This window comes from Globicephala melas, chromosome X, assembly GCF_963455315.2.
Source record: "Globicephala melas chromosome X, mGloMel1.2, whole genome shotgun sequence".
Lineage (NCBI taxonomy): Eukaryota > Metazoa > Chordata > Mammalia > Artiodactyla > Delphinidae > Globicephala > Globicephala melas.
The window spans coordinates 76,555,354-76,573,511 of record NC_083335.1 but is presented as its reverse complement, the minus strand read 5'-3'; the positions used below and the strand labels follow the sequence as shown (position 1 = coordinate 76,573,511).

The window sequence follows — 18,158 nt, the reverse complement described above, 5'->3', positions numbered from 1 at the left end:
GGACGGGACCTGCACCAGTGGGAGGGAGCTGTGAAGGAGGAAAGGTTTCCACACACTAGGAAGCCCTTCACGGGCGGAGACTGCAGGTGGCAGAGGGGGAAAGATTCGGAGCAACGGAGGAGAGCACATCAACAGGGATGCGGAGGGCAAAGTGGAGAGATTCCCGCACAGAGGATCGGTGCCGACCGGCACTCACCAGCCGGAGAGGCTTGTCTGCTCCCCCGCCGGGGCGGGTGGGGCTGGGAGCTGAGGCTCGGGCTTCCGGGCTTCCGGTCAGAGCACAGGGAGAGGACTGGGGTTTGCGGCGTGAACACAGCCTGCAGGGGGTTAGTGCACCATGGTTAGCCGGGGTGGAGTCCAGGGAAAAGTCTGGACCTGCCGAAGAGGCAAGAGACTTTTTCTTCCCTCTTTGCTCCTGGTGCGCAAGGAGAGGGGATTAAGAGCACTGCTTAAAGGAGCTCTAGAGACGGGTGTGAGCTGTGGCTAAAAGCGCGGACCCCAGAGACAGGCATAAGATGCTAAGGCTGCTGCTGCCGCAACTAAGAAGCCTGTGTGCGAGCACAGGTCACTATCCACAGCCCCCTTCCAGGGACCCTGTTCAGCCTGCCACTGCCAGGGTCCCGGGATCCAGGGACAACTTCCCCGGGAGAACTCACAGAGTGCCTCAGGCTGGTGCAGCGTCACGCCGGCCTCTGCCGCTGCAGGCTCGCCCAGCACTCCATAGCCCTCCCTCCCCCCTGCCTGAGTGAGCCAGAGTCCCCGAAGCAGCTGCTCCTTTAACCCCGTCCTATCTGAGCGAAGAACAGACGTCCTCTGGCGACCTACATGCAGAGGCGGAGCCAACTCCAAAGCTGAGACCTGGGAACTGAGAGACAAAGAGAAAGGGAAATCTCTCCCAGCAGTCTAAGATGCAGTGGATTAAAGCTCCACAATCAACTTGATGTACCCTGCATCTGTGGAATACATGAATAGACAAGAAATCCCAAATTGAGGTGGTGGACTTTGAGAGCAAGATTTAATATTTTTCCCTTTTTCCTCTTTTTGTGAGTGTGTATGTGTATGCTTCTGTGCGAGATTTTGTCTGTATAGCTTTGCTTTCACCATTTGTCCTAGGGTTCTATCCATCCGTTTTTTCTGTTTGTTTTAGTGTTTTAAAATTTTTTTCTTAATAATTATTTCTCATTTTAACAACATTATTTTATCTTACATTATTTTATTTTACTTTACCTACTTTCTTTCTTTCTTTCCTTCCCTCCTTTAGACAACGAATCACCCGAAATTGAGGAGGTGGACTTTGAGAGCAAGATTTATGATATTTCCCCCTTTTCCTCTTTTTGTGAGTGTGTATGCATATGCTGCTGTGTGAGAATTTGTCTTTATAGCTTGGCTTCCACCATTTATCCTAGGGTTATATCCGTACATTAAAAAAAATTTTTTTTTCTTAATAATTATTTTTTATTTAAATAATTGTATTTTACCTTACTTTATTTTACTTTATCTTCTTTCTTTCTTTTTTTCCTTCCTTCCTTCCTTCCTTCCTCCCTCCCTCTCTCCTTTCTTTCTTTCTTCCTTTCTACTTCTACTAATTCTTTCTACTTTTTCTCCCTTTTATTCTGAGCTGTTTGGATGAACGCCTCTTGACACTGCAGCCAGGAGTCACTGCTGTGCCTCTGAGGTGGGAGAGCCAACTTCAGGACACTAGTCCACAAGAGACCTCCCAGCTCCACATAATATCAAATGGCAAAAGTCTCCCAGAGATCTCAATCTCAACAGCAGCACCCAGCTTCACTCAACGACCAGCAAGCTAGAGTGATGGACACCCTATGACAGAAAACTAGCAAGACAGGAACACAAAACCACCCATTATCAGAGAGGCTGCCTAAAATCATAAAAAGTCCACAGACACACCAAAACACACCACCAGATGTGGATCTGCCCACCAGAAAGACAAGATCCAGCCTCACCCAACAGAACACAGGCACAGTACCCTCCACCAGGAAGCCTACACAACTCACTAAATGAACGTTAGCCACTGGGGACAGACACCAAAAACAACGGGAACAAGGAACCTGCATCCTGCAAAAAGGAGACCCCTAACACAGTAAGATAAGCAAAATGAGAAGACAGAAAAACACACAGCAGATGAAGGAGCAAGATAAAAACCCAGCAGACCAACAAATGAAGAGGAAATAGGCAGTCTAACTGAAAAAGAATTCAGAATAATGATAGTCAAGATTATCCAAAATCTTGGAAATAAAATAGACAAAATGCAAGAAACTTTTAACAAGGACCTAGAAGAACTAAAGATGAAACAAGCAATGATGAACAACACAATAAATGAAATGAAAAATACTCTAGATGGGATCAATAGCAGAATAACAGAGGGAGAAGAACAGATAAGTGATCCGGAAGATAAAATAGTTGAAATAACTACTGCAGAGCAGAATAAAGAAAAAAGAATGAAAAGAAATGAGGACAGTCTGAGAGACCTCTGGGACAACATTAAAAGCACCACCATTCGAATTACAGGGGTCCCAGAAGTAGAAGACAAAAAGAAAGGGACTGAGAAAATATTTGAAGAGATTATAGTTGAAAACTTAAAGGAAATAGTTAATCAAGTCCAGGAAGCACAGAGAGTCCCATAAAGGAAAAATGCAAGGAGAAACACTCAAGACACATATTAATCAAACTGTCAAAAATTAAATACAAAGAAAACATATTAAAAGCAGCAAGGGAAAGACAACAAATAATACACAAGGGAATCCCCATAAGGTTAACAGCTGATTTTTTAGCAGAAATTCTGCAAGGCAGAAGGGAGTGGCAGGACATATTTAACGTGATGAAGGAGAAAAACCTGCAAGCAAGATTACTCTACCCAGCAAGGATCTCATTCAGATTTGATGGAGAAATTAAAACCTTTACAGACAAGCAAAAGCTGAGACAGTGCAGCACCACCAAACCAGCTTTACAACAAATGCTAAAGGAACTTCTCTAGGCAAGAAACACAAAACAAGGAAAAGACCTACAATAACGAGCCCAAAATAATTAAGAAAATGGGAATAGGAACATACATATTGATAATTACCGTAAATATAAATGGACTAAATGCTACCAACAAAAGACACAGATTGGCTGGATGGATAGAAAAACAAGGCCTATATATATGCTGTCTACAAGACACCCACTTCAGTCCTAGAGACACATACAGACTGAAAGTAAGGGGATGCAAAAAGATATTTCATGCAAATGGAAACCAAAAGAAAGCTGGAATAGCAATTCTCATATCAGACAAAATAGACTTTAAAATAAAGACTATTAGAAGAGACAAAGAAGGACTCTACATAATGATCAAGGGGTCGATCCAAGAAGAAGATATAACAATTGTAAATATTTATGCACCCAACATAGGAGCACCTCAATACATAAGGCAGATACTAATAGCCATAAAAGGGGAAATTGACAGTAACACATACATAGTAGGGGACTTTAACACCCCACTTTCACCAATGGACAGATCATCCAAAATAAGAATAAATAAGAAAACACAAGCTTTAAATGATACATTAAACAAGATGGACTTAATATGTATAGGACATTCCATCAAAAAACAACAGATTACAAATTTTTCTCAAGTGCTCATGGAACATTCTCCAGGATAGATCATATCTTGAGTCACAAATCAAACCTCGGTAAATTTAAGAAAACTGAAAGTGTATCAAGTATCTTTTCCGAACACAACGCTATGAGACTAGATATCAATTACAGGAAAAGATCTGTAAAAAATACAAACACATGGAGGCTAAACAATACACTACTTAATAGTGAAGTGACCACTGAAGAAATCAAAAAATATCTAGAAACAAATGACAATGGAGACACGACGACCCAAAACCTATGGGACCCAGCAAAAGCAGTTCTAAGAGGGAAGTTTATAGCAATACAATCCTACCTTAAGAAACAACAAACATCTCGAAGAAACAACCTAACCTTGCACCTCAAGCAATTACAGAAAGAAGAACAAAAAACCCCCAAAGTTAGCAGAAGGAAAGAAATCATAAAAATCAGATCAGAAATAAATGAAAAAGAAGTGAAGGAAACAACAGCAAAGATCAATAAAACTAGAGCTTGGTTCTTTAAGAAGATAAACAAACCTGATAAACCATTAGCCAGACTCATCAGGAAAAATAGGGAGAAGACTCAAATCAATAGAATTAGAAATGAAAAAGGAGAAGTAACAACTGACACTTCAGAAATACAAAAGATCATGAGAGATTACGACAAGCAACTCTATGCCAATGAAATGGAAAACCTGGAAGAAATGGACAAATTCCTAGAAATGCACAACCTGCCAAGACTGAATCAGGAAGAAATAGAAAATATGAACAGACCAATCACAAGCACTGAAATTGAAACTGTGATTAAAAATCTTCCGACAACCAAAAAGCCCAGGACCAGATGTCTTCACAGGCGAATTCTATCAAGCATTTAGAGAAGAGCTAACACTTATCCTTCTCAAATTCTTCCAAATATAGCAGAGGGAGGAACACTCTCAAACTCATTCTTTGAGGCCACCATGACCTTCATACCAATACCAGACAAGGATGCCACAAAAAACAAAACAAAAGGCCAATATTACTGATGAACACAGATGCAAAAATCCTCAACAAAATACTAGCAAACAGAATGCAACAGCACATTAAAAGGATCATACACCATGATCAAGTGGGGTTTATTCCAGGAATGCAAGGATTCTTCAATATACGCAAATCTATCAACACGATACACCATATTAACAATTTGAAGGAGAAAAACCATATGGTCATCTCAACAGATGCAGAGAAATCTTTTGACAAAATTCAACACGCATTTATGATAAAAACCCTGCAGAAAGTAGGCAAAGAGGGAACATTCCTCAACATAATAAAGGCCATATATGACAAACCCACAGCCAACATCGTCCTCAATGGTGAAAAACTGAAAGCATGTCCAATAAAATCAGGAACAAGACAAGGTTGCCCACTCTAACCACTATTATTCAACATAGTTCTGGAAGTTTTAGCCACAGCAATCAGAGAAGAAAAGGAAATAAAAGGAATCCAAATCAGAAAAAAAGAAGTAATGCTGTAACTGTTTGCAGATGACATAATACTGTACAGAGAGAATCCTAAAGTTGCTACCAGAAAACTACTAGATCTAATCAATGAACTTGGTAAAGTAGTAGGTTAAAAAATTAATGCACAGAAATCTCTGGCATTCCTATACAGAAATGACAAAAAATCTGCAAGTGAAATCAAGAAAACACTCACATTTACCATTGCAAAAAAAAGAACAAATTATCTAGGAATAAACCTACCTAAGGAGACAAAAGACCTGTATGCAGAAAATTATAAGACACTGATGAAAGAAATTAAAGATGATACAAATAGATGGAGAGATATACCATGTTCTTGGATTGGAAGAATCAACATTGTGAAAATGATTGTGCTACCCAAAGCAATCTAAAGATTCAATGCAATCCCTAACAAAATACCACTGGCATTTTTCACAGAACTAGAACGAACAATTTCACAATTTGTATGGAAACACAAAAGACCCCGAAAAGTCAAAGCAATGTTGAGAATGAAAAACGGAGTTGGAGGAATCAGGCTCCCTGACTTCAGACTATAATACAAAGCTACAGTAATCAAGACAGTATGGTACTGGCACAAAAACAGAAAGATAGATCAATGGAACAGGATAAAAAGCCCAGAAATAAACCCACGCACATATGGTCACCTTATCTTTGAAAAAGGAAGCAGGAATGTACAATGCAGAAAGAACAGCCTCTTCAATAATTGTTGCTGGGAAAACTGGAAATGTACATGTAAAAGTGTGAGATCAGATCATTACCTAACACCATACAAAAAAAAATCTCAAAACGGATTAAAGACCTAAATATAAGGCCAGAAACTACCAAACTGTTAGAGGAAAACATAGGCAGAACACTCTATCACATAAATCACAGCAAATCCTTTTTGACCCATCACCTAGAGAAATGGAAATAAAAACGAAAATAAACAAATGGGACCTAATGAAACTTCAAAGCTTTTGCACAGCAAAGGAAACCATAAACAAGACCAAAAGACAACCCTCAGAATGGGAGAAAATACTTGCAAATGAAGCAACTGACCAAGGATTAATCTCCAAAATTTATAAGCAGCTCATTCAGCTCAATAACAAAAAAACAAACAACCCAATCTAAAAATGGGCAGAAGACCTAAATAGACATTTCTCCAAAGAAGATATACAGACTGCCAACAAACACATGAAAGAATGCTCAACATCATTAATCATTAGAGAAATGCAAATCAAAACTACAATGAGATATCATCTCACACCAGTCAGAATGGCCATCATCAAAAAACCTAGAAACAGTAAATGCTGGAGAGGGTGTGGAGAAAAGGGAACACTCTTGCACTGCTGGTGGGAATGTGAATTGGTACAGCCACTATGGAGAACAGAATGTAGGTTCCTTAAAAAACAACAAATAGAATTGCCATATGACCCAGCAATCCCACTACTCAGGGCATATACCTATGTGTCCAACATCAGATGAATGGATAAAGAAGATGTGGCACATATATACAGTGGAATATTACTCAGCCATAAAAAGAAATGAAATTGAGCTAGGTGGATAGACCTAGAGTCTGTCATACAATGTGAAGTAAGTCAGAAAGAGAAAGAAAAATACCGTATGCTCACACATATATATGGAATTTAAGAAAAAATAATGTCATGAAGAACATAGGGGTAAGACAGGAATAAAGACACAGACCTACTAGAGAACGGACTTGAGGATATGGGGAGGGGGAAAGGTAAACTGTGACAAAGCGTGGACATATATACACTATCAAACATAAGGTAGATAGCTAGTGGGAAGCAGCCACAAAGCACAGGGAGATCAGCTCAGTGCTTTGTGACCACCTGGAGGGGGTGGGATAGTGAGGGTGGGAGGGACGGAGATGCAAGAGGGAAGAGATATGGGAACATATGTATGTGTATAACTCATTCCCTTTGTTATAAAGCAGAAACTAACACACCATTGTAAAGCAATTATACTCCAATAAAGATATTAAAATATCTACAAACAATAAATGCTGGAGAGGGTGTGGAGAAAAGGGTACACTCTTGCAGTTTTGGTGGGAATGTAAACTGATACAGCCACTACAGAGAACAGTATGGAGGTTCCTTAAAAATCTACAAATAGAACTAACACATGACCCAGCAATCCCTCTACTGGTCATTTCCCTTGTGCAAACCATAATTCAAAAAGAGTCATGTACCAAAATGTTCATTGGAGCTCTATTTACAATAGCCAGGACATGGAAACAACCTATGCGTCCATCAACAGATGAATGGATAAAGAACATGGTATATCTCTCCATCTATTTGTATCATCTTTAATTTCTATCATCAGTGTCTTATAATTTTCTGCATACAGGTCATTTGTCTCTTAGGTAGGTTTATTCCTAGATATTTTTTTCTTTTTGTTTCAATGATAAATGAGAGTGTTTTCTTGATTCCACTTTCAGATTCTTCATCATTTCTGTATAGGAATGCCAGAGATTTCTGTGCATTAATTTTGTATCCTGCTACTTTACCAAATTCATTGATTAGCTCTAGTAGTTTTCTGGTAGCATCTTTAGGATTCTCTATGTATAGTATCATGTCACCTGCAAACAGTGACAGTTTTACTTCTCCTTTTCCGATTTGGATTCCTTTTATTTCCTTTTCTTCTCTGATTGCTGTGGCTAAAACTTCCAAAACTATGTTGAATAAGAGTGGTGAGAGTGGGCAACCTTGTCTTGTTCCTGGTCTTAGTGGAAATGGTTTCAGTTTTTCCCCATTGAGGATGATGTTGGCTGTGGGTTTGTCATATATGGCCTTTATTATGTTGAGGAAAGTTCCCTCTATGCCTACTTTCTGGAGGGTTTTTATCAAGAATGGGTGTTGAATTTTGTCGAAAGTTTTCTCTGCATCTATTGAGATGATCATATGGTTCCTCCTTCAATTTGTTAATATGGTGTATCATGTTGATTGATTTGCATATACTGAAGAATCCTTGCATTCCTGGAATAAACCCCACTTGATCATGGTGTATGATCCATTTAATGTGTTGTTGGATTCTGTTTGCTAGTATTTTGTTGAGAATTTTTGCATCTATGTTCATCAGTGATATTGTTCTGTAGCTTTCTTTCTTTGTGACATCCTTGTCTGGTTTTGGTATCAGGGTTATGTTGGCCTCGTAGAATGAGTTTGGGAGTGTTCCTCCCTCTGCTATATTTGGAAGAGTTTGAGAAGGATAGGTGTTAGCTCTTCTCTAAATGTTTTATAGAATTCACCTGTGAAGACATCTGGTCCTGGGCTTTTGTTTGTTGGAAGATTTTTAATCACAATTTCAATTTCAGTGCTTTTGATTGGTCTGTTCATATTTTCTATGTCTTCCTGATTCAGTCTTGGCAGGTTGTGCATTTCTAAGAATTCGTCCATTTCTTCCAGGTTGTCCATTTTATTCGCATAGATTTGCTTGTAGTAATCTCTCATGATTCTTTGTATTTCTGCAGTGTCCGTTGTTACTTCTCCTTTTTCATTTCTAATTCTATTGATTTGAGTCTTCTCCCTTTTTCTCTTGTTGAGTCTGGCTAATGGTTTATCAAGTTTGTTTATCTTCTCAGAGAACCAGCTTTTAGTTTTATTGATCTTTGCTATCGTTTGCTTCATTTCTTTTTCATTTATTTCTGATCTGATTTTTATGATCTCTTTCCTTCTGCTAACTTGGGGTTTTCTTGTTCTTCTTTCTCTAATTGCTTTAGGTGCAATGTTAGGCTGTTTATTCGAGATGTTTCCTGTTTCTTAAGGTAGGATTGTATTGCTATAAACTTCCCTCATAGAACTGCTTTGGCTGCATCACATAGATTTTGGGTCGTCATGTCTCCATTGTCATGTGTTTCTATGTATTTTTTGATTTCCTCTTTGATTTCTTCAGTGATCACTTCGTTATTAAGTAGTGTATTGTTTAGCCTCCATGTGCATGTATTTTTTTTTTACAGATCTTTTCCTGTAATTGATATCTAGTCTCATAGTGTTGTTGTCGGAAGAGATACTTGATATAATTTCAATTTTCTTAGATTTACCAAGGGTTGATTTGTGACCCAAGATATGATCTATCCTGGAGAATGTTCCATGAGCACTTGAGAAAAATGTGTATCTGTTGTTTTTGGATGGAATGTCCTATAAATATCAATTAAGTCCATCTTGTTTAATGTATCATTTAAAGTTTGTGTTTCCTTATTTATTTTCATTTTGGATGATCTGTCCATGGGTGAAAATGGGGTGTTAAAGTCCCCTACTATGAATGTGTTACTGTCGATTTCCCCTTTTATGGCTGTTTGTATCTGCCTTATGTATGGAGGTGCTCCTATGTTTGGTGCATAAATATTTACAATTGTTATATCTTCTTCTTGGATCGATCCCTTGATCATTATGTAGTGTCCTTCTTTGTCTCTTCTAATAGTCTCTATTTTTAAGTCTATTTTGTCTGATATGAGATTTGCTACTACTTTTGGTTTGCATTTGCATGAAATATCTTTTTCCATCCCCTTAATTTCAGTCTGCATGTGTCTCTAGGTCTGAAGTGGGTCTCTTGTAGACAGCAAATACATGGTCTTGTTTCTGTATCCATCCAGCCAATCTGTGTCTTTTGGTGGGAGCATTTAGTCCATTTACATTTAAGGTAATTATCGATATGTATGTTCCTATTCCTATTGTCTTAATTGTTTTGGGTTCGTTATTGTAGGTATTTTCCTTGTCTTGTGTTTCTTGCCTAGAGTAGTTCCTTTAGCAGTTGTTGCAGAGCTGATTTTGTGGTGCTGAACTCTCTCAGCATTTGCTTGTCTGTAAAGATTTTAATTTCTCTATCAAATCTGAATGAGATCCTTGCTGGCTAGAGTATTCTTGGTTGCAGGTTTTTCTCCTTCATCGCGTTAAATATGTCCTGCCAGTCCCTTCTGGCTTGCAGAGTTTCTGCTGAAAGATCAGCTGTTAACCTTACGGGGATTTCCTTGTGTGTTTTTCGTTGTTTTTCCCTTGCTGCTTTTAATATGTTTTATTTGTATTTAATTTTTGACAGTTTGATTAGTATGTGTCTTGGCGTATTTCTCCTTGGATTTATCCTGTATGGGACTGTCTGTGCTTCCTGGACTTGATTAACTATTTCCTTTCCCATATTAGGGAAGTTTTCAACTATAATCTCTTCAAATATTTTCTCAGTACCTTTGTTTTCCTCTTCTTCTTCTTGAACCCCTATAATTCGAATGTTGGTGCGTTTAACGTTGTCCCAGAGGTCTCTGAGACTGTCCTCCATTCTTTTCATTCTTTTTTTTTTTCTGCTGTGCAGTAGTTATTTCCACTATTTTATATTCCAGGTCACTTATCCATTCTTCTGTCTCAGTTATTCTGCTATTGATCCCATCTAGAGTACTTTTAATTTCATTTATTGTGTTGTTCATCGTTGTTTGCTTCATCTTTAGTTCTTCTACGTCCTTGTTAAATGTTTCTTGCATTTTGTCTATTCTATTCCAAGGTTTTGTGTCATCTTTACTATGATTATTCTGAATTCTTTTTCAGGTAGACTGCCTATTTCCTCTTCATTTGTTAGGTCTGATGGGCTTTTATCTTGCTCCTTCATCTGCTGTGTGTTTTTCTGCCTTCTCATTTTTCTTATCTTACTGTGTTTGGGGTCTCCTTTTTGCAGGCTGCAGGTTCGTAGTTCCCTTTGCTTTTGGTGTCTGTCTCCAGTGGGTAAGGTTGGTTCAGTGGGCTGTGTAGGCTTCCTGATGGAGGGGATTAGTGACTGTGTGCTGGCAGATGAGGCTGGATCTTGTCTTTCTGGTGGGTAGTTCCACGTCTGGTGGTGTGTTTTAGGGTGTCTGTGGAATTATGATGATTTTAGGCAGCCTCTCTGGTAATGGGTGGGGTTGTGTTCCTGTCTTGCTAGTTGTTTGGCGTAGGATGTCCAGCACTGTAGCTTGCTGGTCATTGAGTGAAGCTGGGTGCTGGTGTTTAGATGTAGATCTCTGGGAGATTTTTGCCATTTGATATTATGTGGAGCTGGGAGGTCTCTTGTGGACCAGTGTCCTGAAGTTGGCTCCCCCACCTCAGAGGCACAGCACTGACTCCTGGTTTCAGCACCAAGATCCTTTCATCCACACAGCTTGTAATAAAAGGCAGAAAATGTAGAAAGAAAGCATTAGTAGAAGAAGAAAGAAAGAAAGAAAGAAAGGAGAGAGGGAGGGAGGGAGGAAGGAAGGGAAAAAAAGAAAGAAAGAAGATAAAGTAAAATAAAATAAAGAAAGATAAAATATAATAAAGTTATTAAAATAAAAAAATAATGACTAAGAGAAAAAAAAATGGACAGATAGAACCCTAGGACAAATGGTGGAAGCAAAGCTATACAGACAAAATCTCACACAAAAGCATACAAATACACACTCACAAAAAGAGGAAAAGGGAAAAAATCATAAATCTTGCTCTCAAAGTCCACCTCGTCAATGTGGGATGATTCTAGGAGGGAAGGAAGGAAAGAAAGAACGAAGATAAAGTAAAATAAAATAAAGTTAATAAAATAAAAAGTAATTATTAAGAAAAAAATTCAAAAAAAAAAAAAACCGGATGGATAGAACCCTCGGACAAATGGTGGAAGCAAAGCTATGCAGACAAAATCTCACACAGAAGCATACACATACACACTCACAAAAAAGAGGAAAAGGGGAAAAAATCATAAATCTTGCTCTCAACGTCCACCTCCTCAATTTGGGATGATTCATTTTCTATTCATGTATTCCACAGATGCAGGGTACATCAAGTTGATTGTGGAGCTTTAATCCGCTACTTGTGAGGCTGCTGGGAGAGATTTCCCTTTCTCTTCTTTGTTCTCACAGCTCACAGAGGCTCAGCTTTGGATTTGGCCCCGCCTCTGCTTGTTGGTCACCGGAGGGCATCTGTTCTTCACTCAGACAGGATGGGGTTAAAGGAGCTGCTGATTCGGGGGCTCTGGCTCACTCAGGCCTGGGGGAGGGAGGGGTACAGATGCAGGGTGAGCCTGCGGCGGCAGAGGCTGACGTGACATTGCACCAGCCTGAGGCACTCTGTGAGTTTCCCGGGGGAGTTGTCCCTGGATCCCGGGACCCTGGCAGTGGCCGGCTGCACAGGCTCCCCGGAAGAGGGGTGTGGATAGTGACCTGTGCTCGCACACAGGCTTCTTAGTTGCGGCAGCAGCAGCCTTAGCGTCTCATGCCTGTCTCTGGTGTCCACGCTTTTGGCTTCAGCTCGCGCCCATCTCTGGAGCTCCTTTAAGCAGCGTTCTTAATCCCCTCTCCTCGCGCACCAGGAAACAAAGAGGGAAGAAACAGTCTCTTGCCTCTTTGGCAGGTCCAGACTTTTCCCCGGACGCCCTCCCAAACAGCCGTGGTGCACTAACCCCCTGCAGGCTGTGTTCACGCCACCAACCCCAGTCCTCTCCCTGCGCTCCAACCGAAGCCCGAGCCTCAGCTCCCAGCCCCGCCCGCCCCGGCGGGGGAGCTGACAAGCCTCTCAGGCTGGTGAGTGCCTGTGGGCACCGATCCTCTGTGCGGGAATCTCTCCGCTTTGCCCCCCCCCACCCCTCTTGCTGTGCTCTCCTCCACGGCTCTGAAGCTACCCCCCTCCGCCACCCACAGTCTCTGCCCGCGAAGGGGCTTCCTAGTGTGTGGAAACCTTTCCTCCTTCACAGCTCCCTACCGCTGGTGCAGGTCCCATCCCTATCCTTTTGTCTCTGTTTATTCTTTTTTCTTTTGCCCTACCCAGGTACGTGGGGGGTTTCTTGCCTTTTGGGAGGTCTGAGGTCTTCTGCCAGCGTTCAGTAGGTGTTCTGTAGGAGTTGTTCCATGTGTAGATGTCTAGTTTCTTTTTTAACAAAATATTGGTAAACATCTTTCCAGTATAAAGTTTCCCCCAAATTCAGAGATTCAAACAATGGATCATTTCCTTCACAACAGTGGCTCAGGCATTTTTGAGTCACAGGCCTTTTTATAAGTCTGCTGAAAGCCTTGTGTCTTCTGCCCGGACAAATACACAGAGACACAGGATGGTGTAAAATTTCCCTGGGTTCACAGGCCATCTAAAGCCCATATGGTTCCCCTTAGGCTAGGAAGCCCTGTTTCATACAATGAGCCTCATGATTCCTTCTGCTAGGAATGTCTATTACACCATACGATATAAGAAGCAAAGTGTGACAAAAAGTGAACCTCTGAGAATCTGATTGAAGACATATGTAATAAAAGATTTAAAGACTTTTAAGTTTTAAAAATCTTAATGGAATACTTGCTGTCTTCACACATAAGTCATAACAATAAGCTAACTAATCATATACATGGTACTTACTTGCCCAACCACTTCTGAATTTGAGCTAAAATCAGGGCTCGATGATGAATAACTTCTAAGTTTCCCCTTGGCATCTTAAAATAAATAAATCAAATCAATAACATTTTTAATTAAATAGAAAAAAATTAAATACCCAGGATATACAACTTTACCTAACTCTTCTTAGAGAACTAATACAACACTGTCAAATGAGCATACTTTTGGCAAAATTTAGTTGTGTTCAAAATTTATTTTGACTTTTAAGAGAAGTTTCCCTCTTAGCCTTACTGGGCAGAGCCTGTATTAACATTCCTTTGTATAAAGCTAACAGAGAACTTAGCAAGGAAAGGCTTATAATAAATTAATACAAATGGTAAGAGAGCCTAAAATATAATCCACAAGAATTCTGTTTGGTATTTACTGCCAAATGACTATCAGAAATATAGCCTGAAAAATCAGCTTACCTGTAATATAAGCTTTGTGTCCTGGGGCACAACAGTGACAATGCATGAACCCCTCTCCACCTTCCGCAGAGATTCCCCATTAGACACAGGACAAGCCACTCTCCATTAACTGCAGCTGAAACTGCACATTATCCAAAGTAGAAGGAAGCAATTAACAACTAAGCCACACTGCTCTCTCACTCAGCCTCAAGACCATTAGCCCCTCTGATAAACAACCTTATCCCAGAATCTTGTGCTCTCTCACAGAGCCCTCATGCACATGCCCATACACAACTTCTCAACTGATATGGAAAACACAGGGAGGATTGGGTAGCTTCTCTCTGTCTTCTTGTACGGATAAAGCTATGATCGTATCAGTGAAAGATTCCCTGTTTCCAAGTTATCAATAGAAGCAAAGCAAATAAGTGGGCTATTTTTATTTTCATAAGAAAATTGTGTGCATGCACACACATACACACTGGGTGGGGTGGGCATGGAACACAGAAAAAAGTGCAGCCGATTTCCTACAAACCATGAGATGGAGTCCTTCAGATATACAATAGAGGGTTGCCACAGTGAGAAAAGAAAGATTACAAAGAAGATTGAGCATATTGCCAGTTTGGTGCCTACATGGTAATTCAAAGTAAAATATTAGTTATATTAAAAAATTTCCTGAAAATTTTTGTTTACCTTAGGATGTGCTGCTTAAGGAAGGACCTCCTTCTCTGTGCTAACTGGTGTGGAGTGATTCAACTGAGATATTATGTTGAGATTAGGGGCTAAGTAAATGAACTTGAAAAGTTTTCTCCAGTCTAGGACTCCATGATAAACAGCAACAAATTGTATGCAACAATCTTAAGTCATCAAGACTTCAAAGGACAAATGATATTACAGCAGGGACTATTTTCTATTTCATACACTGAAAACTTACTTTTCAATGAAGCATCTCTCAGGCAAAAACAGTGTTAAGTATGGGAATGAGTCGTTAACAATAAAAACTCACCATATACTGCAAATGATGTGATATTTGAAGCAACCTACAAAAGGTCGGGGAGGCAAAGGGGAGAGTTAGCTATATTACCTGGAGCCAAGACTGAGAAAGATCCAGTGTCAGAACAAGCCTTGATACCTCAGTGTCACTGATGAAAAAGCGACATCTGTCAGTCAGGCCAAGGACACATTCCTTCAAAGAAATAAAATATGAAATTACAAACAATTCTAACCAAACTAGTTAAACCAAACTCTTCTATTACATGGCTCCATTGCCCTATGATTTCACATCTAGGTCCTTGCAATGGGGACTTAAGATGCCTAAGATGTGGTTGGTCTAGTGCAAAGTGGACTATGGCGCATCCAGTGCATCAGCAAGCCCTGCCATTTCTATCTCCTACGCATGTCTCAAACATATCACCTTTCGGCCCTCACTGCCTCCACTCACAGCCACTTCAACTCTCGTCCCTTTCAACCTACTCAACCTACTCTCTACTGGGCAGCCAGAATAACCTTTCAAACCATGAAGCACATCACACTACTCCCTGATTAAAATCATCAGTTTCCCAATCTATGTTAAATGAGCAAAGCCACACTCCTTCCCATGGCCTATCACTAAGGTCTAGCCATGGCTTCCATTAGGTTCCTGGAATAAGCTGAGCTCTTTCTAAGCTCACAGTAGGTACAGTTCCTCCTCCCTGGAACACTCTCCCTTTCTCAGAGATAGAGCTTTCTTTTTCTTCACACTCAGCACATACACCACCACCTCCTAGAGGCTTTCCCAGACCACCAAAAGTTGGTCTCCCCATCCTCACAGCTACCATCCTCTAACTAGCCTCAAACACTTCTCTATTCTCTACCATTACACCCTGCTCATTTACTTCATTCTCCTATCAGAAGGGACAGCCATACCCGTATTGATAGATTAAAAATTCCAGAAGGGCAGGAATTAGTCAGCTGTTTGGTTTTGTAACCACTGTGTCCTACCACCTGCCACAATTATAGGCATTCTAATATTTGATGAATGATAACCTACTGAATACTAGTTTCAAGATTACATTTCTGTTGTCCCCAAAAGTTACTTATAAAACTAACTTTGAATGTTGTGTACAACTGGAGATAAATGTCTGCCAGTTGCATTTTTCTATTTTTGAATTTATACTTCCAAGGAAAGGAATCAACTAACTACTACATGCCAGGCAATCTCTTAATCCCATTTCAGAGATTGAGAGGCTGAGACTCAGGAAACTTCTCATTGTTGACAGTGAGTAACTTCTCATTGTTGCCTTGAGATTTAGTGGACACTCAGGTCCACCTCCAAAGCACACACTCTTTCTACTTAATGCTATCACTTTCTGGGTCACTGCTCTAAGTGGTAAGTTTTTCTGCCTTGTGTTTACTTACCTCTCCTCCAATCATGGCCAATTCGGTCTGTGCGCACAGATAAAGAAATCGAACAAGAAATTCACCAGGGTTCTTCCATGGTTCAACAGCCAGAGAGGGTGATTCTGCAGGATTGGCAGATGAGGTTTACCAAGAGCTGATCTTCTCTTTGTAAAAAACAAAAAAAAACAAAAAACTGTTACACTAATACTTGCTAAAATGCTTAACATGCAATTTAAATCATTTTCCAAATGTGTTTCAGAAACTCATTAAAGTACTCCAGTTCATTACAAGAGAAAATACAGGGAGAACACACCTGCTAATTCCACTCTATAGATTAGGGATAGTTTTTCAGGGTAGTTAAAAGACCTAATAACCACCGCAGCACTGATAAGATACAAGTATATGTGCTCAAGAATTAAATATCTACGTAAGCCATAAACATGCTTTCCTAACATTTTGATACTCATCCCAAAGGTACTTAATTATCTGACCACCAGCCACCTGCAGTGCTACTGACTTGGTCTTGGAGTTGCAGCACAGACGGATTATGACCCCATCCACTGTCACAGATGAACTGACAAGAGTAAAAAAAAAAAAAAAAAAAGGGAAATGAGGAAGGCTTGAACAGACTATTTTTCTCAAAAGTACTGACATTTCATTGATTTTGCAAAACAGAAAAAGATATAATTTTCCTTTGGTGCTGCACTGCCTATTTCAATATAACATAAATATAATAAATGCACACCCATATGTATATACACACTAATAGATAAACTATTGCAAGTGCAAGCCCAAGTAAAGCAATTACCTGTCACATGACATTATTTTCCACAATGTCAATAAACTAGGTGTCTACATTGTGAGGTCATCACTCCTATTCTGGCAGAAACTTTATATAACTTATTGCAACTTATTTCAATTTACTGCATTAAATAAAGCAGTGAATCTGTAGGAAAGTGAGCACACTTAATACCTCTATTGCTATTATATTCATTCATAGAAATCTGTGGGTCTCCCTTAATGGGAAGAGGGGAATCTGTTATTGCCATTTTAGTTTTTCCTGAGTCAACGAACCAAGAGTAGACATGTCTTAAAGGAAGTGGAAGAGGTACGATAAAAGCAAATGGTGCCAATGCTAACATTTATTCAAAGAGTTCTTAACAAATCTACAAAAAACCCCAAAATGCCACAAATTTGGGGAGGATAAATTATCTGACAAGTTAAGGGAATAGACTCTGGAGGTGCAATGGCTAGAGTTGGATTCTGGCTCCACCTGCGTTATCTCAGGCAAGTTACTTAAACTGCTCTGTGCCTCAGCTGCCTCAGCTGTACAATGAGGGCGCCAAACAGTACATACTTCAGAGAGGTATTGTGAGAAATAAGTGAGTTAATATAGGAAATGCACTTAAAAGAGTACCTTTTACAAAGCACAAGCTATAGTAAATGTAAGCTATAAGCTGATTGGGGGACTACATATTCATCAGAGACATTAACATTTTGCATGAACAAAACAGTCTTCTTTGAGAAACAAAAGTCAAAGCAGCAGAAATATATTTTAAATGACTTCTCACTTCCTTTACAGCAAATGAGATGACGGCATCTACCTTTTACAAGATAATGATAAAAAAACTTCAAATTTGGAGTAGTAGAAACATGCATAATTTAGGCATTGCTAATGTAAATTGCTCTGTTTTCCAAAGGAAGCCCTGTTAAGTCTGCATGCAGCTAGCACATATTCTGCATCCAGACATATTCACAAAACCTTCTTAAAAATATGAAGCATTATTGGGATTTCCCTCGTGGTCCAGTGGTTAAGACTCCACACTCCCAATGCAGGGATCCCGGGTTCAATCCCTGGTTGGGGAACTAGATACCGCATGCCACAACTAGAAAAGATCCTGT

The 18,158-nt window shown here is 39.9% G+C and overlaps 1 protein-coding gene across 1 annotated transcript in view; it reads right to left on the bottom strand.

The window, feature by feature from the left end:
* Positions 1-7,928: 7,928 nt before the first annotated feature.
* Positions 7,929-18,158, bottom strand: part of LOC115850221 (elongator complex protein 1-like) — a 45,791-nt gene continuing 35,561 nt past the window's right edge. The window contains 8 exon segments of the mRNA XM_060292286.1: positions 7,929-11,251; positions 13,459-13,532; positions 13,902-14,001; positions 14,199-14,214; positions 14,812-14,917; positions 15,010-15,063; positions 16,275-16,379; positions 16,725-16,830. Coding sequence (XP_060148269.1) covers positions 11,101-11,251; positions 13,459-13,532; positions 13,902-14,001; positions 14,199-14,214; positions 14,812-14,917; positions 15,010-15,063; positions 16,275-16,379; positions 16,725-16,830 — 712 coding nt within the window. The 3' untranslated portion in view covers positions 7,929-11,100.